The following is a 27,294-nucleotide window of genomic DNA, read 5'->3' on the forward strand; positions in this document are numbered from 1 at the left end:
CTGCACAGCAAACACAAATGTTTTACAGACAACATTTAAATGTCGGGTTATATAAAGGGTATATAACGTTTTAATAACATTCCAAAAACATTCTTGAACACTTGGTACAAATCATTTTAAACAGAATGTTATTTTGGGGTTGAAAAAATATTCTACAAAAAATGTTTGCCCAAAATATTTACAATAACGTTTTTAAATGACATTTCGAAAACATTTTAAAAATATTGTTGAAGTGTGTTTTCATACAAAACGTTTTAAAACGATTTCATGACCCGACATTTTAATGTTATTAAAACGTTTTTACCTAAATCAAAACCCAAAATATAACTTATTTAAAACGTGTGTTTGCTGGGTAGGTATTGGTCCAATATAGAGAAATTTATAAAGAGAGTTTACATTTAAAAGCTTTCCCATATAACTCAAGAACCGTAAAACCTGCATGTTTCACTTTTTCCCAAATAGATTTGATATTTTAGAAAAATGATTGAGTCATCGATGGACGCACATAAGGCTTGAAAAAAACTCTCAGAAAAGTGAAAAATGTATGATCCGAGATCATACTTCATAGATCATATTTCTGGGACACCCTGTATAAAGAAATATATTATAATCATCTTCAGCATTATTATTATAAAGAATCTTTTCCCATACTAGTGTCTTTGAAAGGCTATTAATCTTGAGTTATTAAATTTGTTTTTATATTCACGTAGTGACATTGACAACACTAAAATCATTAAGCACTATTATATTGTTGGTATGTAGTCAGTAATAAAATTATTTGTGACCATAGTAACTAACCACGATAGCTGATTTTATTACATATCACAATTTGTTAATAATTCTGAATGATTGTCGCTGTTATTTATGCAATTCTTGTTGGATTATTTATCGTCGGAATCAAGAAGTAAATTCAAGAGTTGAGGCTTTCTGGCTAACTGCCATTGAGTATATTAAGATGTGGCTAAGTAGAATTATACCATTAAATACATACAAATATTGACTGCTATGGGGCATGGTTGAAATTATAGGCCCAAGGTGATCTCAAAACCATGACTATGCCCCGAGGCGTAGCCGAGGGGCATAGTCATGGTTTTGAGATCACTGCGGGCCTATAATTTTAACTATGCCCTGAATAAAAGCAGTCAATATTTGTTTTATATACCAAATCTTTAGATTCTTGTCATCTGTTTGGTTAAAAGCATCGATTTTGGGAAGAGAAATTAATAGTTTCAATGCGAACGGCACACAGATTGCAATCTGCGATTTCTGCGTATTTATAGCGGGTGAAAACATTAACGCGTGCGTAATTTCATTTTACGCTGGGAAAACGCGCAGTTTGATCGTGACGCACGTGACCGGTCCATAGTTCATTTCCATGGACCGGTCCATAGTTCATTTTGCGGGCATAGTTAATTCAATGACTGCACTTTCAACCAATCAGATGACAGGAATCTATATATGAGGTATATAATCTGCAATATGGCGTTTGATTGGGTTAACGTTTTATGAATAGATTGGAAGAATCTGTGGGTGCTGGTGATTATTTTGGTATTCTGGTTCTGAACCTTCGCTATAAGCATGCTGGTTTATATGAAGAGAAAGAAACAGAATTGAAGAAAAATAAATTATTACGTACTATATAAATATAACATGCAATAAATTATTAGATGCACAACACAGGAACTGCGCAGATAAAGATGAATATCGGATTATTAGAAAACCATTCTCGTGGGTCGCTGCTGTGATATTTTGTCGTATTTATTATTCTGCGTATGTGTGTGTGGTGCTTTCTCACAGCTTCTAAAGCTTTAAAAGGAGGGAACTCTGCATGTAACATTTACGACACCTGTACTATTACAAAAATGTGTTCAACTGACAGTATTGGAAATCTACAACTGATGTTTTACATACTTTCCAGTTTCTTAAATGTCTGCAATGGGAATCAACAGCTATACATTGGTGGATTATTTTCCTTACCAAAGGATTTAAGTACAGGAAGTAAAGGATATCATGCATTCTTAGTCAGTGGGAGTGGTCTAGTTCGTAGACACATTTCTGATTGGACAATCGCATGATTTTGGGTGCCGTCTATCAGGCCGTAGACGACCCCACGTCATCATGCGTCTTGATAATGCGTAACATGCGTGTAGAGGTGCGCGTATGTATCGCGCTGGATGCGTAGACTAGTGCGAAATACGCGAACGCGCTAGCAATACGCGCAACAGAATACGTGAAGTTGTAAACAAGTTTCGTTCATTTTATAATGAGGGAGTTTTATGACGGTAACTTAGTTTTTGCTTAAAAAATTGTTTACAGTTATTAAAATAATATTTAACTGACTAAGAATGAGAATAAACGATAGGAATTTTTATTTTGCCTATCCTCTACCTATGATAGACGACAGGCAGGTCCAATATTTTTATCGTAGTGGATACCGGCTGCGCCGGCATCCACTACTCAAAATATTGGACCTGCCTGTCGTCTATCACACGGTAGAGGATAGGCAAAATAAAAATTCCTATCGTTTATTCTCTAAATGGTTGGTGGTCAGATGGCAACAGAGGATATCAACAATGCTACATCAATTTTACCTGATTACGAAATCGTTTTACTCATCAATGATACAAAGGTTAGTCAGGAAAAAGTGACGGGGATGTGTGAACACAAGTTCGAAACTAGAGGTCCTGAGGTGAGAGATTTGACCTAAAAAGAAGTCATTTGGTGAAAATAGCTCAGAAGAGCCAGGGGATCTTTCTGTATACTGGGAACAGTTTTGGGTCGTAACATTCACAAAATATAAAAATGTGACGAATTGTAGATACAATTCTTGGAAAGACGGGGGTCTTTTACTGACAGTAAAATGAAAAGGGGTCATTGGGCAGAGCTGAGGGAGATGATAAATGGAGGTGATACATCCCCGTCACTCATTCTTAGTGAGTACCCATGGCGTATAGAGGAGTTTGGATTTCCGGACTTTTTATTCAGACTTTTAAAGGGTCAAAAGGCTACAAATTCCAGCAGAACAGTAGTTAAAATCGGAAATCCTCAATTTGAGAGGCTCGTGTTGACAATTCCGTGATTTTTCATTCATTTAATTGCATTTCCAAGCTTTTTCCAGTGTCAGTGGCAACTGGAATTCCAGTCGTTTTCAGAAAGCAAACTTGGAAACCCAGACATTTCTTTTATTAAAAGGTAACTTCTATATAGGGGTGTGCATTTATTTTCTGGAATAACCCGTTGTACGTGCGCAGTTATCCAGTACGATGCGACTTGAACAGAAAATGGTAAAATGTATCAGGCAAACATTTTTTACATCCGAGATCATATCTTCAAAACTTCAAAAGCTCCTTTCAACATCATTTTAAGAGCAATTTACCGGTTTACCAGTAATTCTCTTTGATTTTTGTTCACATCTTATTTTATTCTAATGTCTTGTCTTTTCCTGTTTGTCTGTTCAACCGCAGACCCTTAAATGTTTTCATTTTTTTGGTACTGTTTGCCGACAACCCGCACCCGACGAGCTTGCTCCGCGCGTGTTGCCCCACAACTCCTTTCAGAGAGCTGAAACAACAACATTTTTGATTGATGCTACTCGTTATATCTTATCTCAGGCTCACTTTTGTCCTGTCTCTTGCCCAATCACATAGTTGTTTGTTCTACCGTGATCGCATTTGACTGTCAGCAGTGGGCTTGTGATCGGATAGACTACCTGCTTAAATAATTTTGTATGATATTTTTTCGCTAATTCTGGTATTTGTCATTATATCATGTTTTATTGAAGTTGTGAAATAAATGTTCCTTAAATTGAATTGAATTGAATTGAATTTTATCAAAATGAGCTCTGGTTTCTTGTAAATGATATCAAAAAGATGTGGATTTCACATAGTACGTCGTATTTAAGCACATTTTAAAATATCAACACATTCGTTGGGGTCCGCTTTTTATTGGACACCCTGTATAAAGAAATATAATCAATCTTTTCCCATCCTTGAAAGGCTATATTCTAATCTTGAACATAATTAACAACTATATTGTTGGTACACGAATATTAATGTTTGTAACCATAGTAACCAAGAGAGCTAATTTTATTACATATCACAATTTCACCATGAAAGTTCACAATTTGTTATTAATTATGTTATCAATGATTGTCGCTGTATTTTCTGTAATTCTTATTGGATTATAAAGAGTTGGAATCAAATAATGTGCACGAATAATAATAATATAATAATAATACGACTCTTATATAGCGCTTTACACCGAAGTCCCTTAGCGCTTAAACATGAAAAACAAATAACGAACAATACCTACACAATACAACCTACATACATTTTTTGCGGGTGATGTAAATGAACAAAGTAAACATGAGATAAATCAATTATCACAAAATGTTAGAGTAAACAAATGTGTTTTCAATGACGATTTAAATTGTACAAGAGTCAGAGAGTTTTTCACATTATAAGGTAAATTGTTCCAAAGTTCAGGAGCAGCGAAATAAAATGGTCTCTGTCCATATGACACTTATGCAACTAATGTAGAAACGAGATAGCGTTTTGAGGATGAACGTAGATTTCGAGAAGGTTTGTATTCCTGAATAAAATCAGCAAGATAGTGTGGAGCAAGCAAGGAGGTAAATAACATTAAATTATTTTGCCCACCCAGTAAATTCAACTTGCCCATTGCCCAAAAGTACCCACCCAGTAAATTATTTTGGCCACAAAAAATTGGGCACCATATGATAATATAAATCATAAACTATAGTTTGATCAGTTCATAATAGGCGGGAAATGTTAGGCTTTTACCACTACGCCAAAAAGTAGATCCACGTTAAGGATTTTATTAGTTGACATGTCTGGTCTATATTTTGTGTGTTAAAGAAAGTAAACAAAGTATAGGACTTTAATTATTATTCGTGACGCATCTGGCGAGATATCACAAGAATATTCTGAAAATAAAATATGTTGATATTAATCCGCGATGTTATAAGGTCCGCCGATTACGAGCTGATCAAAGTATAGTACCATGGTGCATCTCTTGAAATCAACTTCAAATTTTGGAAGTGTTGCTGAATGAAAGTGATGTATCTTTTCTTAAAAATTAACATTTGCCAATTTATTCATTTACAACTTTTTACAGTTTCGGAGTAGGAATAAATAAATATCACACACAATGGTATAAGAAGCTAAAAGTTAAAGGTCCGTAACCCGATCGACAGCATCATCCCCAATTTTTTCATTGTTAATGAGTTTTTGGTATATTATATAATAGATTATATTTTTCTCATTACCATCCTGAAATTTGACGATCCAATTCGATGTAAATCCGGAGAAATCATGAAAAAACCGGCTAATTCTGGTATACCACTATTACCAGTTTTTACCAGCTTCGACATTCTGGGAAAGGAAAGAATGAATCCGTGAATAGGAGCCGTTTTACCTCATACCAATTTGCACGAACTGAAATAGGTCCAAATAATAGAGGGCGCTATAATGATAATATGCTTTAAACAAAAAATAAAGAAATACATAAGCGGCGAAATAAATAAAATATATCAATTTTAAACGTCTTATTTTCTCAAAAAAGGAGTCATTTTCATTGTCCTCATTATATATATTAGCTTGCCAATGATATGATGTTGTCCGAGCGATATATATTATCTTTAAGTCCTAAAATGGGCGACTGAAGATAATTAAAATTGGGGAAATTTCGAGTTTATAAAATAAGGAATTTAGGCAAAAGAAGGAAAAGTGGCATCTCTGATACCGGATATTACTGGGAAATACTTATAAAAATTGAAAATGCTATTAAATACCTGGCCAAACACTGGTTTGGCAATACTTTATATTTTAGAAATATAGTTTCGTTTGTGTTTTTTTAAAAGATCGTACATAAGGCTTTAAAAAGCCTTATGTACGATCTTTTTAAATTTTTAGATTATTATTTTTTTTCTTCCAAAATGATAATATGCAATCATAATGAAAGTTCCCAATACATTTGGACGCGAAAAACATTGGGAATTTGCAAAGAAACAACATCATAAACTTCACCTCTATCACTCGAAACATTTCGCACTATTTGGATTAGGACAGCGAGTGCGGCCTCGGAGTTAGTCTCCTGCGCGGCCAGTTTGGTTACGCTCCCTCCACATGTGGAGGGAGCGTAACCAAACTAGTTTAGTAGGAGACTACGGTTTGCGATCTTGCCCGACATAAAATCATAATCTAAAAAATTATGATTTTGTGTCGGACCAACAGAAAATCATCCCGTTTTACTACAAATAGGGCGAATTTGACAGTTTGCTCATAGATTTAAGTTAGAACATGTGTAAGTATTACAAATATGGAAAAAAAATCGGGGGTTTGAAAAAAATAAAGGTAAATTCTGAAAAAAGATCGTACATTAAGGCTTTAACAGATTTTCATAATTTCTTATCAAATAACTTCAACACATTTTAGAAAATGCCACTCATCCAAAACAGGTATAATTAAATTTATATTTCTTTTAAATCTGTGAGTGATGGTGTCTGTGACAAGAAATCACACAGTAAAAGTCAAAACATTAAATTTGTAACACTTGATTAGACTTTTTTTCTGAGGACAACAACAGTATACGTTCTGTGCATTGAAAGCGTTTATAGTCCCTTTTCTCAAAGCAGGCACATCTCATTTCATTTCATTTCATGACGTCAATTTTTTTTCTAGGTCAAATCTGTCTCGTTCGAAGGAACTCACCGCGTAAGTTGGTTTTTGGACTTACTTGGACTTATTGCTTTCCTCCCTCGGATCCTGGGAACCTTGGAGCTATCAGCCGTTTCACCATGGAAGTCCATATGCCTCTGTTTGTGACCATACTCCTTTCATTGTAGATTGATATAATCCCAAGTTCTTGGCAGCTGCTTTTTATGTTGTCAAGCCAGCGCTTTAGGGTATCTGTCCTTTGGCATCCGTACGATGTGTCCAAAGTAGAACAGTTGTTTGGCTTTGATTTTGTCTAGTATTGTGACCTGGCTGTTTGTTGCCTCTCTTATTGATGTGTTCCGTAGCCTATCTCTTCTGGAGACTCCCATTATCCACCTTAAACAAGACATCTCGAACACCAACAATCTCTTCTCGTCTCTTTTCTTGAGCGTCCAAGCTTCTGCCCCATATGTTGCTATTGAGTTGGTTTTTGCGGAATATCAATTTTAAACGTCTTATTTTCAAAAAGGAGTCATTTTCATTGTCTTCATAATATTAGCTTGCCAATGATATGATGTTGTCCGAGCAATATAATAAATATGACCTTTAAGTCATGATACCCGTTCATCAAGTGAACGTCGTATTATCCATGCATCAATTGCACGCTGTGAGGCGAGGTATTACCCTTGCTTTAAAAGATATATATCACTCCTTGTTAACTCTTCAAACAGTACGGCCGCGACATAGACCCTATAGTCGCAACCAGGCTCGTCTCCTGATGTGTAGTTTAGATTGGTCAACATGATGGCGAATATATTGTTATCATGTCTTGTTTTGCTGTAATGTGACTCTGGTAAGACTTATTAAGATATACATTTATCATTTTGATCCGTATGTTAATTGATTCAAAATAAATTTCATAAACCTATTTCTGTTTCATCTGGCTCATTTCGTGTTAGCCCTTCACTTTCCCGTACATTATATTTTTTCCTTTGACGAATTCCCCAGTTTAGCTTCATAATAAAACTAAGAGCTACAATATTATAGCCCTTAGTTTCAACCGACCCAACCTTCAGCTAATGTATTGCTTTGTAACGACAAAATGATCCCAGCTACAAGTCAAACACAATGTGTTCCGACAGAGCCCTGGGATAAATCATGCACAATTTCAATTGTTTAAACAATTTGCATTGGTTGTAACATCTTTCTGGAAAAATCATTCAGTACAATATAAAAATTTCTGTGACCAGATAACAATACACAGAAAATTGTAACCTGAAACTGTCATATATCGTAAATATCTGTGTCGTTCTTATTTGTTTGTTTAACCAGTCGGTCCGGGCAAACACAAGTAGCATGCTGACATGTATGAAGAGAAAAGAAAGAAACAGAATAAAAGTAAAAGAGCGAGGAAAACAGTGGCGGCGGAAGCAACAAAACTGATTTGGGAGGGGGAAACAAACATCATTGGAATATCTGACCAAAATGAAGGTGAATTTTGCTGTTTGGTGGGCCAATGCGAGAGAAGCGCCCAAAATGGTGAAATTTGGGTCTATTTTGGCCCAAACATGGTGTTTTCGGTCAAAGCAAGATGCAGGGCTATTATTACTTTATTTTTTCTTCTTTTGGGAATTTTTAGGGGGTCCGTCCCCTCTGGAAAAAATTAGGCGACGTGTCCCCTCTGTCTCCTCCCACTTCCGCCGCCTAATAAATTTTGCTCCGATAAAAAGGCTTCATTAAACCACCTATAGTAAATTATAAAGCTTTAGTATAAATATATTATTTCTGTATTTAGATTCCTCACATACAACACAGGAAGTGCGCAGATACGGATGAATATCACATTTTGCAATGATTAGAAAAGTCATCCGCGTGGATCGCTACTGCGATATTTTGTTTATGATTATTCTGCGTATGTGTGTTGTGGTGCTTTCTCATAGCTTAGGGAAATCCGCATGTAACATTTACGGCTCCCGGTACTCTTACAAAAATGTGTTCAACTGGCGATATTGGGAATTTGCAACTTGTGTTTTGTATACTTACCAGTTCTTTAACTGTCTGCAATGGGATACAACAGTTATACATTGGTGGATTGTTTTCCCTACCAAAGGATTTAAGTACAGGAAGTAAAGGATATCATGCAATGGTTGGTGGTCAGATGGCAACAGAAGATATCAACAATGCTAAATCAATTTTGCCTAAAGGGGATCTTTCTGTATACCGGGAACAATTTTGGGCGGGATTTTGGGTCGTAACATTCACATAATATAAAAATGTCACAAGTTGTTGATAAAATTCTTAGAAACGCGGGGTCTTTTGCTGGCAGTAAAATAAATAGGGTCATTGGGCAGAGGGAGATGACGCAAAAAAAGTTGTTTGCTTGTCCTCGTCCGACCTACCGTCTCGGCAGTCCCGACCGTGGAACTTTTTTTGTTGTTGAAAAAGGTGGTTTTTTTTTACAATTTTCCGAAAATGTCACGAAAATTTCATCTAAAAAACTGAAGATATAAAAGAAATGTTGTAAAATACCATTTCATGCATGTTTCCCCTGTCCAATCATACTTGGCTGAGGGTTTGGATATTTTGTATCATTCTCATCGTCTACACAAGTTAAATAGACATGTACATGTCAAATGAAGTATAGGGTTTACCCCAGGATTTACCTTGAACCTGTCTTTGGTGTAAATTATGTGGTTAGAGAGTGTTTTACATACAAACAAGTACTTCACATTATACTTGAATTGGAAAGATATAAGAAACAAAAACTTTTCCCGACCGACCCAGCTTCGGAAAGTGATATATGGACAAGCAAACAATTTTTTTTTTGGCCTATGGAGGTCATGGCCGCACATCCCCGTCACTCATTCGTAGTGAGTTATTGTTATTATGCGTTACGTATTTCGTTATCTCAGTCTTTTCTACCAGTAGGTTTATGCATGATGTGAAAATTCTATAGAATTACGATCCAGGTCTTTATCCATGTTCTTGATAATTATGTGCAGGACAAGTGCAATGCATTCAAAAATAGTATATACCCGTTACTATGGTAATTAATCCTGTTACATCACTACTTCTACGGCGAATATTTCACACCTGTCTAACACAAGGTCACCTAATTTGGGAATCTGGACGCTAATTGTACAATTTCATGACTATTGATTAGCAACATTTTCCAATATGTCAGCTCTCGAATCGGACACAATAAATGAATAGACCCTGCAGTCCGTTGGCATCAGTGGGTGCATGGGTTCGAGCTTCCAAGATGCACACCAAATATAGAGTTTGTCTTTCTGGACTTTTTGTTAAGTCAGAAATTTTTGGAAACCTAGACTTTTAAAGTGTCCAAAGGCTACAAATTCCAGCAGAAAAATAGTTCCAAATCGGAAATCCTCAAGGTTTTCCAGTATCAGTGGCAACTAGAATTCCTGTCGTTTTTAGAAAGCAAAACTCTATAGCGGGTGTGCATTTATTTTCTGGATAAGCACATGGTACGTGCGCAATAAACCAGTACGATGCCACTTGAAATCAATAGAAATGGCATCATGTATCCTGCAAACATTTTTACATCCGAGATCATTATCTTAAAAACTGTTTTATCACAATGAGCTCTGGTTTCTTGTAAATGATGTGAATTTTACATAATTATGTAAGCATTTTACTGAATGATTGGTGAAAACACATTTTAAAATATCAACACATCCGTTGGGTCCGCTTTTTTGGACACCCTGTATAAAGAAATATAATCAATCTTTTCCCATCGTTGAAAGGTTATATTCTAATCTTGAAATTAATTATCAACTATATTGTTGGTAAGCGAATACTAATATTTGTAACCATAGTAACCAAGAGAGCTGATTTTATTACATATCACAATTTTACCATGAAAGTTCACAATTTGTTAATAATGTTATCAATGAATGTCGCTGTATTTTCTGTAATTCTTATTGGATTAGTTGGAATCAAAGAATGTACACGAATGAAATCCAGGTATCTTTGACTAGATCCCCGCCCGTAGTCAGGAATTGTTTTGGGGGACTCAATTCTTGAAAAAGTGGATTACCTTAACACGTCAAAGCCGTACGTCCGCTGGCGAAATATTCTCCGCGCCATGATTGATGGCAATAATGCGTGGCCTCGAGCGGCCCCTCGCGGTCACCGCGCCACGAGGAGAATCAAGGCGAAGAATATACAATACCTTCAAGTTTTCAATAGCCAATAACAATGAAGTTCTCATCCTCATTTAGCTTTACTAGCCCTGCGAGGCTTTTCTAACATACATCACAGGCAAATTTATTACTAGTGACGTTTCTGCGTTCGTCGTTGTCGCTTCTTAGCGCTTAATTAAGAGTCTCTCAGCAGATGATATCCAAATATAATAATGGGAGACTTAAGTTAAATCAAGCTATTACTGGAAGCAGTCACCCTCTATGCTGTTCGCTCTCTATAATTAATTTTAATTTTGGACTAATTTTAATTTGCTAAAAGCATTGGCAAAAGGTCGCTGTAATTGGACACGTAATTAGCTACTACTCGCTGTGCCCATAAACAATGCATTGGAGCCGAGCAATTTTCCTGAATTACAGTCGCCTGGGGAGGGGGGGGGGGCGTTCTGACCACGGGTTTTTGTTTCTACGAATATACCACCATACGGAATAGTCCATATTTCATCTCATGAAAACATTCTTCCTATTTGTACTCATATGAGCATTCAATATAATTATTGCATGCTTGCGCATTAAATATATATATTGCATGCTTTGAAACGACAAAATGATTACAGTTACAAGTCAAATGGGGGAGCGAGTTGGCGCAGCGGTTGTTCCCTCGCCTTGCACCACTGAGGTCCCGGGTTCAAGCCCCGGCGCGGCCCAAGGACTCATGTGCACTTGGTTTATCCCGATTCCATGCTCGCTCTCGCAGGTTTTCTCCGGGATCTCCGGTTTCCTCTTGTATCGCAAAAATCGGCGATGAGTTGTTTGGTTGTCAAAAACTTGACCCAATGGAATTTGGGGAGCTGCACAGATAATGTTACAATCTATGTGCGGATAGGTTTGCGCCGTTCGGCAGCAACTGGCCTAGTTGATGCGACCTGATTGTGATGATTCACCATGGCAGAGAAATTACAGTGCTTTGAGTCCTCTAAGATCTGAAGAAAAGGCGCTATACAAATCCACAATTTAATTTTATTTAATTTTTTTCCGATAGAGTCACCGGATATTAAATCATAAACGGATTGCATTTGTTTTAACATCTTTCGAATAAAAATATTTATGCAGTATAATATTTTTATTCATCAATCAATCAATCAATCAATCAATCAATCAATCAATCAATCAATCAATCAATCAATCAATCAATCAATCAATCAATCAATCACCCAGCAAACACAAAACGTTTTCGACATCATTCGCAAAAGGTTATAAAAGGTTGTCAGAAAACGTTTAAATGTCGGGTTATATAAAGGGTATATTAAGAGTATAAAACGTTTTCATAACCTTAAAAACATTTTTGATAATCTTCTGCTCAGCAAACAAAAATGTTTTACAGAAAACGTTTAAATGTCGGGTTATATAAAGGGTATAAAAACGTTTTAATAACATTCCCAAAACATTCTTGAAAACCTGATACAAAACATTCTAAACAAAATGTTATTTTGGGGTTGAAAAAATATTTTGCGAAAAATGTTTGCCCAAAATATTTTCAATAACGTTTTAAAAACGTTTTCATGACCTTTATATAACCCGACATTTAAATGTTATTAAAAGGTTTTGAAAAAACATTTTAAGAACATTTCTGTGTTTGCTGGGTTAAAATATTTTAACATAATGTTATTTAAGTATTGACACAATATTTGGCAAAATGTTTGCAAAAAACGTTTACAATAACATTTTTTGAAAACATTTAAAAATATTGTTGTAGTGTGTTTTCATACAAAACGTTTTAAAACGTTATCATGACCTTTATATAACCCGACATTTTAATGTTATTAAACGTTTTTACCTAAACCAAAAGCCAAAATATAACTTATTTAAAACGTTTTTAAAACGTTTTTGTGTTTGCTGGGCAATCAATCATGTGTATTTATCTGACAATGCATGTACAATATAAATATAGTGTAATACAAAATATATACGAATCTGTGCAGTACAAAGTATACTATGCAACATGCACATAATTGCAGAAATTAGTAGTAAATAAATATTATGCAAATTATGCTGAGAATAAGTTATAATAATCATAATAATAATTATACATAATATATATTGCTAATGGTAATAATGATATTGAAACAATAATTATAATTAGGTTTGTCTAAATGGTAGCAACATTATTAATTTTGAATGCACATACAATGGAACATGAGGACATTGCTAAAGCAGTGGCCTCCCAGAGGGGGTCACTCCCATTGTGGCCTGTACACCATCCGCGATAATCAACTTTGAAAAGCACCCTAAACAAGGATTTAACCCTTTAACAATACCCTAAACAGGTGTTTTCACACCCTAAACAGGGATTTTATTTCTTGCATCAAATTTCATACCCTAAATTTCATTTCCGCGTATTAGCAATTGCAATTTTGCTACCCTTTTTTCCAATATTTTATGTTTTTGACACCCTAAACGCGTTACGCGCGTACCGTGCCTACCCACGAAAAACTACCCCTTTTACGCGTTTTCATTATCGCGGATGGTGTACAGGCCACAATGGAAGTGACCCCTCCCCGGGAGTGGCCTACACGGGACAGTACAAGGCAAGACAAAGACAAGTTATCCGACTACATTAAAGAAAGAAAGGGAGGAAGAACGGATATCAGTTACAGTTAAAAAAACCCAAAAAGTAATATAACGCCTGAAACTGTAAATAAGATGCTACAAACAACGTATTCAGCTTTAAATAAAAATAGCCTGTAATTAATTTTCACACACAACACAGCTAAAAAACCTACAATGTCGCACCTTTCTCGCAGAATCTCGCACCTTTCTCGCAGAATCTCGGAACTACTCAGATATGGAAAAATTGCAATAATTAGAAAGCGCATCCTCACGGACCCGCTCACGAATTGTTGCCATATTTTGTTTACATTTGTGTGTGGTGATTTATGACAGTTTTTGAGGTTACCAAAAATATTTTTGGAAAAGACTGGATATTTAATACCTGTCTCTGCATGTAACTATTACAGTACCCGGTACTATTGCGACAATGTGTACAACTTGCCGTATTGGAAATCTACAACTGATGGTTTACGTACTTGCCAGTTTTTAAAAGTCTGCAATGGGAATCATCCGTTATACATTGGTGGATTGTTTTCCTTTCCAAAGGAAAAAAGTACAGGAAGTAAAGGATATCATGCAATGGTTGGTGGTCAGATGGCAGCAGAGGAGGGGATTTGCCATTTGGTCTAATACCATTTGGTCTAATATCCATCTCGTCTACATCCATTTCGTATAAACCCATTAGGTCTATATCCAGTACGTCCAATAATCATTTGGTCCTTTAACCATTTGGTCCGATAACCATTTGGTCCGATAACCATTTAGTCTAATAACCAATAAGTCTAAAACCATTTGGTCTAACAACCATTTAGTCTAATACTCATTTGGTCTATAACCAATTGGTCTAATAGCCATTTGGTCTAATACCCATTTGGTCTACACACCATTTAGTCTTACAGGCATTTAGTTTATTAATAAATAGACGAAATGGTATTAGACTAACTGGTTATTAGACCATACGAGTATTAGACCTAACGGTTATTAGACCAAACGGTTATTAGACCAAATGGTTTTTAAAGAAATATTAGACCAAATGGTTATTAGACTATATGGTCAGTAGACATACCGGTTATTAGACCAAACAATATTAGACTAAATGGTCATTAGACTATATGATTATTAGACTTAGTGGCAATTAGCCTTTCTGGTAATAGACCAATTGAATATAGACTAAACGGGAATTAGACGAAATGCTATTAGACCAAATGACAATAGACCGCAGAGGATATCAACAATGCTACATCAATTTTGCCTGATTATGAAATCGTTTTGCTCATCAATGATACAAAGGTTAGTCAGGAAATGATCATCGAGTATTAGTTGTTGGCCAGGGGGCACTTGACTTTGGAAGTGACGGGGATGTGCGGACAATAGTTCTAACCTAGAGATCTTTTGACACGAAAAGGGGTTATTTGGTGAGACTGGGAAAACTGTGGTTCATAACATTTTCAAAATATAAAAATCAGTGGCAGATTATCAGAAATGTCAAATGTGTTCAAAATTCTTGAAAAAGCGGGGTCTTTCGCTGACAGTAAAATAAAAAAGGCGTTCTTGGGCGGAGGGAGTCGAAATGTAGGCCATTGTGGCCGCACATCCCCGTCACCCACTTTTAGCGAGTGTCTCCCGCGGGTTGTGTTTTTGTGCGGGACGTCTTTTCGTTGTCTCTTTCTGCCAGTAGGTTTGTACGTAGTTTTATATAGTTTGAAATATTTGCCTGAGCAATATCTTTTATTTATCGCCAATTAAAACTTTGTTCTTGAACTGGTATTGTTGATTTTACAGGAACAAGATTAGTATAATATACAGGGTATCCCAAAAGTTGCGCTACCAATTTGTATGTTCATAGCTCTAGTATTCAGCAACCGACAGGAAAAATATAAGTGCCTTGATTGAAAGAAATATAGTATAATCGTCTTCAGCATTATTATTATCACGAATATTTTTCCATATCATCTGTGAAAGGCTATATTCTAATAATTCTATTCATATCGTCATTAATTTTTTTTAATATACACGCAGTGACCCCGGGCAGTAATATTAATTATTTATTACCAAAACTAAAATTATTAACCACTATGTGTATGTTGTTACTAATATTTGTAACCATAGTAACCAAGATTGCTGATTGTATTACATATCACAATTTGTTAGTAACTATATTATCAATGAGTGTCGCTATTATCGCGCTTGTTTTAATAGCAGACAAGATAACAATATAATGTTATCAGCATTCACGTGAGTTTTTCAGCAGACGAACCCCTAATAATTTAATAATATATGATAAATGATCTTTATAAATAATTCTAGTTAGCAACATGTGAGGATGTTTCATTACCTATGTACACATCAAAATATGTCAAGTTCAATGGGTTTCTATGGTAATTGACCTATTTTGATGCGAAATCTAGGTTATGAAACATCCTACATATTGCTAACTAGCATTGCTTAAGATCATTTATCAAACGAAGATTTTTTTATAAATACACACCTTGAGGATTTTAATAGTGTTATTTGGCGCTAATTTCTATTTCCGATGCCGAAATTATTATTTTTCCTGAGAACCGGAGATGTGACCGCGAACGTTATTAATAATACAATAAGTGGTATTAGAAAAAATAATCTAAATAGCTAGCCCTAGTTTTTTTTAAATAAAAGGTGATTAAATAACCTATAAAAAATACCTACTTCGAGCTTCCAGAAATATGAGAAAAGACGTGTTTGGCACATGGCAGCCCCAGTACCACACATTTTGTTTATGTGATTAAACAACCTATAAAACACCAACTTCGAACTTCCAGAAAAGATGAGAAAATTAGCGTATTTAAGGTTAGAACTTACTATTTTAAACTGTTGCGATTTGGTAGTTCACAGCATCTTGCAAATAGTAGTGAGCTATGTCAAAAATTGCATTGATCATTTCATAGCGAGAAGAATTCAAATATCACAGACATATGCCTACTTTTTTTAGGTCCTGTGGTTCTTGAGTTATGTTGCAGAGGGCTGAAACAACAACACTTTGTAAAACGTACATAACTCATTAACAGCAATAAATCAAGCAAGTTTACAAAGTACAGGGTGTAACAATAAAATTTGTACAATTGCATTTTGACTTCTCAGGCAAAAACTAAAAGAGTTATGGTACACATTTTATATGCAATACAATTAGCAATATCTTGGCCAAAAGAAGACATTTCAGAAGTCCAGAAAACGTGTTGGGCCACTTTTGCCATGTTTGCGCATAAGTTTGAACCGCGTAGATATGCTTATCTTCATATAATTTCTTATGTTTCTTCATAATTAACATGAACTTAATAGTAATATGATATTTCTTTAAAATCTATAAATGAAGCCGTGAAATTTCTTTCAAATTATCTTATAATTAAAGTAATTTCTCATATCCCTGGTAAATTGGTAAAACTGAGAACAGTTCTTGCATCCAAGTACAACACAATTAGATTTTGAAATTAAGTTCAACTGGGCTTCTGGGGCGACCACTATTGCCAGCATTTCTGTTTATAAATTCTACATACTTCTATATGTAATTGTACGCCTTGATGGAAGACGTGAGTTTGGTTAATGAGCTATAAAGAATCTTATGGTTTCCGCTTGACTCCATGTTCCATGTGCTACCGAATGTCACAACCATAAAAATACGCTCTTCCAACGTGAATTGGTGTTGAAGTTGTTGAGCTGCAGCCACGATTTCTACTAAATGAGGTTGTTATGTCAGTGCTTTAGTTGTGACTTTCAAAAGCTCAAGGAGATATTCTATTATGTAATCATTTCTACCACTTCGAATACCTCATTGTTTAAAACTACCTATCATAAGAGCATCGTCCAACTGGTCCATGGTTCAACTCTATTCAGTCACTTTTGTAACACTTAGACAAAAGTGGCCCAAGCGGTTTTAAGACTGGTTACATAATTGGCCATATCTTCACTTGTGTACCGTCGATTTTATTGGAACAAAGCTTAGCTGGTGGCTAAAGAAATTATCTTGATAGAAATATAAATATCAAACCAAAAAATAAGCGGCATACTTGTGTCATTCTATTTTCAAAATTGTACAAATTTTATTGTTACACCCTGTATATGATTTGTAGAATGAACTTTATAAAACATCAAAATGTTATTTTTCAATAATATATTGATTTTCCTGCTTCGACCAACAATTAATACCTAGTCTACCCTCACGGTCCTGCTATTACACTGTCCTTAGTTTTGCGAACGGAGTGGCGCTTCTGTAAGTTGGTACTCTCAGATCGGAGTAGTGTAATTTTCCTGGATCGCCGCTTCCGCGCCATATGGAAAGGTTTCTATTCGCTGTCGTAGTGCACGTTAGTAACCATTGGTTACTGCTCCAAGCCTGGGCTCATGCAACTGTTCAGAATTTTGATATGCCATAGGCTTTGTGTTGTGATCATTTCGATCAGTGGTTCGTAACAAAGAAAGCGTGATCCAGTTGACCTAGCAACGTTCATATTCTAACGTGCACTACGACAGTGAATACAAAAACGATTCTCTTATAAACCATCATGCGCACAGTTTCCACCTCGATACACCTGAGCACACATTTTCGTCCAAAGAGCTTCCAAGCAGAGAACAACAAGCAGTGAATGCCTCCACCACAGTCTTTGATTACATTACATTACACGGTTGAGTGCATAGCAATGTAGGAGCTGTGAAGCTTCTAGCTAAAAAATGGGCCTCTTTGATTGGTTTTGTCGAAACCTCAAGTGTTCCCTTCATCCAATCAGAATTTTTTTTTTATATCAAACGAAAGCTAACACTTCCCCCTAAAAACACTTTTCGTCACTAGGTCAACAGATAACACAATTCAATGTTATAGCAAGGCGAATGTGGAAAATCTGTTGAAAACTACCTATCCAAGCACAATTTTTGACCAAAATGAAGGTTTTAAAAGTCAAAACCTCAAGTGTTCCTTACAATATTTGTCCAATTTTATGTCATTAAATGAAAAAGCACACTTAAATTGTCCATACATTAGCGTCAATAGAATGAGCAATGGCCAAATCTCTTTAAATTGCAAATATTGTGCAAAAAGTTACTATTTTCGCCAGTTTTGTCATACGGTTGTAAATTCAATGAACTATGACTTTGCTAAAGAGCGCTTACAAATTGATATGATATTATTATATAAAAAATATGAAATACTTATGGGTAAAATGATAAAGAATAATTTTCATGATATGAAATATGAACTGTTCTACACTGAGCCAAAAAGGTCATATCTTAAAATCATGTGCATCAAAACGAACCAAAATCACATACAGGGTTACTTCAATACTCTACTCTAAACACATGTCAGTAACCAAGCAGTTGTGCAACTGACACAACAGCAAAATGCACTCACTTTGAACAGCATCCTGGACAACATTGACAGCCCAATAATTGGCACTCAGCACAAGAAATCTGTGAGAATGCGTATAAGATCCTTTTGGGGCTAAAAGGGAAGATGCGCAGGGCTATTATTACTTTGTTTTTCTTTTCTTTTAGGAATTTGTAGGGGGGGTCCTTCCCCCTGGAAAAAAATTGGGGGACGTGTCCCCTCCGTCCCCCACTTCCGCCGCCTATGGAGGAAAAGAAAGGCCACTCCCACAAATAAATAGTACAATTTTGCTCCGATATAAAGGCTTCATTAAACAACCTATAAGGAAATTATAAAGCTTTAGTATAAAGATATTATTTCTGTATTTGGATTCCTCATATATATATATACAACGCAGGAAGTGCGCAGATACGATGACTTTTGCAATGATTAGAAAAGACATCCTCGTCGATCGCTGCTGCGATATTTGTTTATATATTATTCTGCGTGTGTGTGTTGTGGTACTTTCTCATAGCTTCTGGGGCTTTGATAGGGAAATCTGCATTTAACATTAACGGTAACATTTACTGTTACAAAAATGTGTTCAACTGGCAGCATTGGAAATTTGCAACTGATGTTTTACATACTAACTAGTTGCTTTAATGTCTGCAATGGGAATCAACAGTTATACATTGGTGGATTATTTTCCTTACCAAAGGATTTAAATACAGGAAGTAAAGGATATCATGCAATGATTGGTGGTCAGATGGCAACAGAAGATATCAACAATGCTAAATCAATTTTGCCTGATTATGAAATCGTTTTACTCATCAATGACACTAAGGTGAGTTAGGAAAATCGAGTTGTTGGCTCGGGTATACTTGACTTTGGAAGTGACTGAGATGTGCGGACACCAGTTTGAAGCTAGGGGTCCTTTGGTGAGAGATTGGACACGTAAAAAGGGGTCGTTTGGTGAGAATGGCTCAAAAGCTCTCCAGGTCTTTCTGTGTTGGCCAACTTTTGAGTCATAACTTTTGAGCAATTTTGAGTCATAACATTGTCAAGATATAAAAATCAACAAATTAATGATTAAATTCTTTGAACAGATACGTTCTTTTGCCAGTTTGCTGGCGTAAAATAAAAGGGGGTAAATAAAAGGGGGTAATTGGCTAGATAGGGGGATGGGGGTAGTTGTCGCTACACATTCCCGTCACCTATTTTAGTGAGTGCCCCCAGGCAGGCTTTTTTGTTATTGTGTGTTACGTTTTTGTTGTCTCGTTTTACTAGTATCTAGTTTAATTAAATTACTTAAAATATTAGCTTGCAAAAGTCTATATTTAGCGCCAGTTGAGGTTGGTTTTGTTCTTGGCCTGGTGTTGTTGATTGTACATGAACATTAAATAGGGTGTCTCAAAAGTCGCCATTTTGAACGCTCATAGCTCTAGTATTCAGCAACCGACAGGAAAGATATAGGTTAATATACAATTTATTTTGATACCAACGTGACATATAAACCTACATAAATAATAAGGCACAAGGTCTTATTTGGTCCTATAGCGCTATCGGCGGTGCACCGATAGGTACCGATGTCTATTTTTATCGTCCCCTGTGCATAGTGCTTTCGTTTTTATTTAAATGAAAATCAACAGCACTTTGCAAATGTTAATTATTATGCTTGATACAATTTATTACATGATGTGATGTTAAGAGTCATCGGTATCTTATCGGGCATCATCATCATTATCTGTCGAGCTTTCTCCAAATATTACGATATTGGGCAAGCGAAATAAATTTGTTTGGCTGCAGCATAAGTACAGCTGTAAGTACAGTGTGGGCGGCCGTCCCGGTTTCCTCTTCCCATGTGGTGGAATATAAAGGGCATATTCTTTCACAGGCTCGTCGTCTTCAATACGCAGTATATGGCCGAGAAATTTGAGTTGATGAATCTTGACTCTGGCAACCAGTGGAGTGGTGTTGGTCAGATTGTAGATGGTTTCATTTGGAATCCGATCCACACGCTTGATGTTTAACATGACTCTGTAGCACCAATAGTTATTTAGGACCAAAGTTGATGTGGTGCCTAAATAAATCACTGTGAAATAGTTTAACATGTCACGCACAAATCCATACACTGATTTCGCTTCCCCAACATATGCCAAGTGTCCATTCCAATCAACATCTAGACCCAATTCCTATTCCATTCCATTCAAATGAAATATTAAATAGTGGCAATTTTATGACAGTAGACATAATCAACATGGCATAGAACATCAACGAATGTTGCGTATATAGTTTATGCAAAAACCAAGCCAATAAAGCTATCTTTGTAGAAGAGAGTCCACGCATTACGCACCTTTTAAATCGCCAATTATATGCATTTTTAAAAGATTTCTCACGGACATGTATCTGAACAAGGAAAAGCAATATAACGTAAATGTCATTCCTCTCACGCTATTGTAAACCCAATCGTCGTCAGGGGCTATTTTAACGTACCTCCTGGCACGTTTGTGCAGTGAGATTAAAAATCCGTGCAGTGACAAATAAAAATCCGTGCTTAGAATATGTAGTCGAGATGCTTGTAGAGTCTTTATTATGCCCACTTTCAGGTAAAGTTGTCAAATTTTCAGCATCCCTTTTCTTGAACACGCTCATATCGTAGGGACCGAAGCATATAGTTTGGAGATCATTACCTTAGAGCAGGTACGGGGTGCCCCTCCCCTCCCCAAGAAAGGGAAAAGAAAAGGAAGGCAAAGATGTGAAAAGGAGAAAAAAGGGGCAAAAGAGAAGCGAAACATTGAATTGCACTTAGGTCTAATTGAGTAGGGCGATTTCTTTGAATACGGACGGATCCAGGTGAGCCACTCTTGGAAATATTTTCCGTTTCGGTACGCTACCCACATTTTACGATAAATACGACTGTATTAACCATTCTGGGGGAGCCCGAGGGGGTGGTCACCACATTATATTCAGAAGAATTTGCAAATATGGGAGACAAAATCGTACAACAAATATTCCTTCTTTTTTTTTTTTTTATAGAGGAAGTGGCCCTATCTGCTTGTGACCGTTAAACAAATAACAAAACCTATTATTTTAAATGAACATCATGAAAGTAATGAAACCCTGCCTAAAGTACAAGCTTAATGTAATAAACCACTATAATTATTTTGCTCAGTATATTGAGTGATTAAATTAATGAAAGTGAACATGGTCATGCTCTTGAAATGCCGTGTCAACAAAGACAATTTATCTCATCTAATCTCCATAACACTCTTAGATCAAATGAATTATAAATATAGTCTTAATTATTCATTCCAAAACATTATAAGGCTTAAAATGAAGAACCTTGTTTAAAATTTAAGGACATAAGAATTTACGTATTTTGTTAAAATTGAATATGAATTTTACAATTTTAATATATCTAAACAACAAAATTATGTTCACGGTTCACCTGTTATACTATACCTTTAAGGTAATATCTTAAAATCCTCTCCATAAAAATGAACAAAAATTGCACACAGGATTACTTCAATACTCTACTCTAAACACATGTCAGTAACCAAGCAGTTGTCCAACTGACACAACAGCAAAATGCACTGACATGGAACACCTTTCTGGACCAAAATTCACATCCCAGCAGATTTCTTTTGTTGAGTTCCAATTATATATTAATATATTTAAACCATAAAATGTTGACGCATGGAAGATTTGTGCTTTGTACTTTGTATAAAAGTACAAAGTGTTTAAAAATGCTGCACACACGTACACATAAACATTCTTAGAACTAGCAAACAGAGGCGTATTTTTTGTCTCTTTTTCGTCATCTTCTATTCCTTTTCCTCCTTACTTTAGCTTTTTTTACCTTCTATCATGTCTATTGACTCCCCTTTGCACTCCTCTTCTTCGACTTCGCTTTCCACGAACTAGACAAGATACACGGTTATAACCAGGGACAGATTAATGTTTTAAAGGGAAAGGGCCGGGAGCCCAATCATAACAAGTATTCCTGAAAAAAATTGGTGTCAGTTCCAATTTACAATGTAACTATTATTTTAATGTAATGTTAAAGAGAAGTTTTGCACTGCAGCACTGACAAGAACATTTAGTGGTAGTTCATTTTATCATTAAATAGGCCTAATTATACACTTGGCGCAACGTCAGCCTTCTATTCTTCAAATTTTTTCACAGGAGGAAGATGGCGAATTTCATCATTCGATATCAGCAAAGTATCAGGCCCTTGCAACTCCTATATACCAGCGCAATACAAAAAGATTTTTGTTAAATTAACACTGGACATGCTGGATGTTTTTATAAAAATATTGTATGTGATGAAGAAGGGGGCTGGTGGTTTATTTGTGTAAAGGTCAAAATAGGATTCGGATAGGGTCAGGACTCTGTTTTGTCATCTTCCTTCTGTGGGTCTTTGAACCTGCTCATGTCTGGTGGTTTTTTTTTATTATTTTTTTAAATTTTGATTTTGAAATGGAGCCTTCATCTTTGGTTCGAGTTGTATTTTTTCCTGAATGTATTTTAATGCTTTCTCTCCCCACCAGCTCTAAGTAGGCCTACTGATAAAATACAAAAACTGAAAAAAAAGAAAGAAAGAAAAAAAAGATGTGGACCCCGTCAGTTCCCCCCGTGTATTATCAGAAAAATGCTGCTGCCACCAGATATAGGCTAAGTAAAACAGCGTATTACTATCAAGACTTATGTCGATATTATCAAGACAGAGATAAGTGTCTGACGTCATCTGTCAAAGTGATTGATGATGACTTGCAAAACTCGGCGGTAAACCGGGCCATGATTTTAAGCTTATTGTTAATTTTGCACCTTCAAACATACAAACCATCTCAAAAGTTAGGTCTTTATAGTAGGAAACCTTTTTGGGCGAAGGCACCATGTCAACAATGCCTAGAAAAGTTGCTTTTTGCCTTGTAAAAGTACGTAATTTTTCGGCACTTCCTGGTCAGCATGGAAGCAGATCGATTCGGCCATATCAATTCGTCCACAGTTGACTTGGCCATATGCCAATTCATGCATTTGGCCCCAAGCTAAGTCAGCCACAAACCAATTCGATATTGACCAAAGAGGCCGATAAACGATTTAATATGTTACAACGTACAAAAAAGTGACTATATCTCATTAACCGATGATCCTACAGATATGCGACCACTGACTTTTTTTCCCTTATGACCAGAGGAAAAATTCGACATATGGCACGACTCGAGGATATTTGGTTAAAAAGATAGAGGGTTAAGTGCACAAAATTAAAAAAAGTGACTAGGCCTATATCTCATTAACCAATGATCCTACAGATATGCGACCACTGACTTTTTTGTTCCTTATGACCAAGGGAAAAGTTTGACATATCTCACGACTCTGTAGGAAATGATGTACATCATCATACATCATCATTTTATTTTCATTCAAATCAACATACAAAATATAAAAGACACAACATTTGAATGAGGAGATGCTCAAAAGGCCCAAAGGCCTGAAGTGAGCACCCCCTTACACTGCCTTAAGTTACAACATACAATTACACAAAGTTAACAAATAAAAGAAAAAAGAAAGAGGAGAAGAACATGCAAAGAAAGACTCCAATATAAATATTTATAACATTTCATATAGATATTCCACAGTCCACACAAGAAATTGATAGTTGGAGTGGAGATGGGGGGGGGGGATGGGTGAGGTCATTAAATAATCCCTAAATATTAGATGTAATTTTTATTAGACTTTTCTTTATTTGTAACTTAAACTGGTTTACTGATTTTGCCATCTTTATATATTTATCAGTAATATTCCATTTCCTAGGACCGGAAGTCCGTGTTGTGAGGGTTACAAACTGCGGCTACGTACAGATACGCCGCTGACATGTTTTGTTCTTTATGACCAGAGGAAAAGTTCGACATCGCACGACTCTTTAGGATATTTGGTTTAAAAGATAGAGGGTTATTGCACAAAGTACAACGAATTGGTTTGTGACCGAATGCAAGACATCAATTCATCTAAATATACAGATTTGGTGTAAAAACAACGGTTATGGAGAAAATCACGAAATAGTTAAATTTGGCCAACTTTTTTTGTACATCAATATACAGGGTTCGAATTGGCATGTGGGCGATTTGGTTTGGGGCTGAATTGACGAATAGTATAGATATCGATATTGATATTTTTACAGAGCACGTGATATTTCGATATGATGATTCGAATTGTCACGTGATCGTCAAACCTGTACTAAAGGTGTCAGTTCTGCAGGAACTGACACAAAAAATCGGAGAAGAGAATATTTGCACACATGTTGTCAAAATCGCCTAAAACTTCTAGTCCCCTAGATCCACCGTTGCCAACAAAAAACTCACAGCCGGGTTGATCGTGGATCTATGATTATTTTAGAGCAAGTCGGCCACATTGCCTTTTAGTGTTATTGATGTAACAAAGTGGCCGTTTTGGTTTCCGGTTTGGATGCCCATACATTTTTAAAGCTTTAACAGTGTAAAACATGGTGCACCAAAATGGCTTTAAGTTGGACTTTCATTTTCAAAAATTCCCAACTTTTTCTCCACCCTCTAGTCTGGCCAGCGCAAGGCTAGCGCCCTAAAAGCAATAATAATACAATTAATTCAATTTCAATTTTTTTTATACTTTTCAAATTTTTTCCGGCCTTTTGTCTTTGACAATTCTTTTTGCCGCCCCTTCGTTTGCCTCCCCTCTTTCTTCCGCCGCCCTTTCGTTTTGGCCGCCTCCTGCTTTTACCGCGGGGGCTGGCGCCCCCAATGTCCCCCCAAAATACGCGCATGATGAATATTTGCATTACGGGAAAATTGTAATTTTTTGTTGGGTGAAAATATAATAACGTTCCATAAACCGCGTAAGGCGTTACAAATCAACCTATTGCTAACTTTATGCCCGCGCTTTGCGCCTATAATGTGAAATCGCAAACTCTTTTACGGCCGATCTCACAAACATTTCAATGATGGACAATCTGTATGCTCGTATGAACCCCATATGCATCTCGTTGTAGCTTCAGTATTAAAATGATTTCTTCAATTATAGTTAGAATACTTTCCATCAAATGCTCAATGTCCTTGATTCTATAATAAGTATATTGTAAAACGGACATATTTTTATGAATTTTCTGCATCGCCTGCGCGTTCATTGGGCTATTCCATTTAAATTCCACACTACCCCTGTCGAAGATTTAGCTAATTTAAGTCTTCCACAGAGAGAAAATAAGTTTCAAATAAAATAGACAATTGGGTAACTTCCATTTGAAATACTCAACCCAGTTGTGAAAGATAGGTAAAGCCATAATACAGGGAGTATGGGTTTCAAAACGATCAACTCTGACCAATTACATTTGAAGAACATACTCCCCTGGGCCCCAGTGGAAGATATTTCCTATCGTCCTAATTAAATCTTCCACAGGAGTAGTGTTTTAACACATGTTTTATACGGTAAAAATACCTGACAACTGGGTTGCCAACATTTTACCGTTAAATCGTATTCGCATGCATCTTGCTCGTTTTGCATGTGTGCCCGAGTGTGATCGAATTTTGTCTCAGGCATAGAGTTTCCATAACAATAGTAAAAAGTGGGTCTGTTTCGATCACAACAACTGAAATCTGGAGGCGTTGATTTAAATACAATTGAACAGGTTTGTGTACAAAACGTATTCACATGCATCTCGGTAATTGGCCGATTGCGGTGTTTTAAAGCGGATTCAAGTTTACGTTGTTGATAATCAATACGTAAAGGAATTTGTGTCATAATTTGATCGCTTTTCAACTTATTTTAGTCCCCAAAATGTGTTGTTTACTGCACTGTCATCGTCAGGGCGGTGACAAGGACAGGTCAGTTACGTAATCCAATTAAAATGTGCTTAACAGCAAAGGATTAGGGCCCTCGCAACCGGCAGGCTGATACAATGCATGTCACTCATAATCAGAGTCATCCTCGTTTTTAAATTATGTGATCCATGGGGCAATTCGCATGATAAAACAATACAATAGGTGAGAGGTATGGATGGTTGTGGAATCGAACTCAAATTCCAACAATCGGTAACAACATTGTATGCAATGAAACAACAGATAGGCGTTATCGGGGAAGGGGTTACACTCCTACTTTGAAGGTGACGCGTATGGCTGTTAAGACCCCTTTCAACGTCGCTGTCACTCAAGACACTATATTATTTTTTATTTACGAACACATGCTCTGTCACCCGAAGACCCCGTATTTTTACATTTGATCTGTCACAAAAAAAACCTGGTTTTTTTCGATTTGAATAACAACTTTCATTTATCACAGATTTTGTTACTTGTTTAAAAATACCACCAAAGCCATTTAGAACTAAAAATGTTCGAAATTATTCATTTTACATGACAAACAAATTATTTGAGATCATTTTCATTGAAACCGGAGCACTTTTGACACCTATGTGGCCAAAAATTCTCACTGCACGGAATTTTAAACTCACTGCACGCACGTGCCAGGAGGTATGTTAAAATAGCCCATG

The 27,294-nt window shown here is 36.2% G+C and overlaps 1 protein-coding gene across 1 annotated transcript in view; it reads left to right on the forward strand.

Annotated features, from left to right (window-relative positions):
* The window catches only part of LOC140154067 (gamma-aminobutyric acid type B receptor subunit 2-like), a 100,754-nt gene that overhangs the window by 7,183 nt on the left and 66,277 nt on the right, over positions 1-27,294 (forward strand). The window contains exon 3 of the mRNA XM_072176677.1: positions 19,498-19,623. Within this exon, the coding sequence (XP_072032778.1) occupies positions 19,498-19,623 (126 nt within the window). The remainder of the gene's footprint in view (positions 1-19,497; positions 19,624-27,294) is intronic.

Source organism: Amphiura filiformis, chromosome 6 (genome assembly GCF_039555335.1).
Source record: "Amphiura filiformis chromosome 6, Afil_fr2py, whole genome shotgun sequence".
NCBI classification, from domain to species: Eukaryota; Metazoa; Echinodermata; class Ophiuroidea; order Amphilepidida; family Amphiuridae; genus Amphiura; species Amphiura filiformis.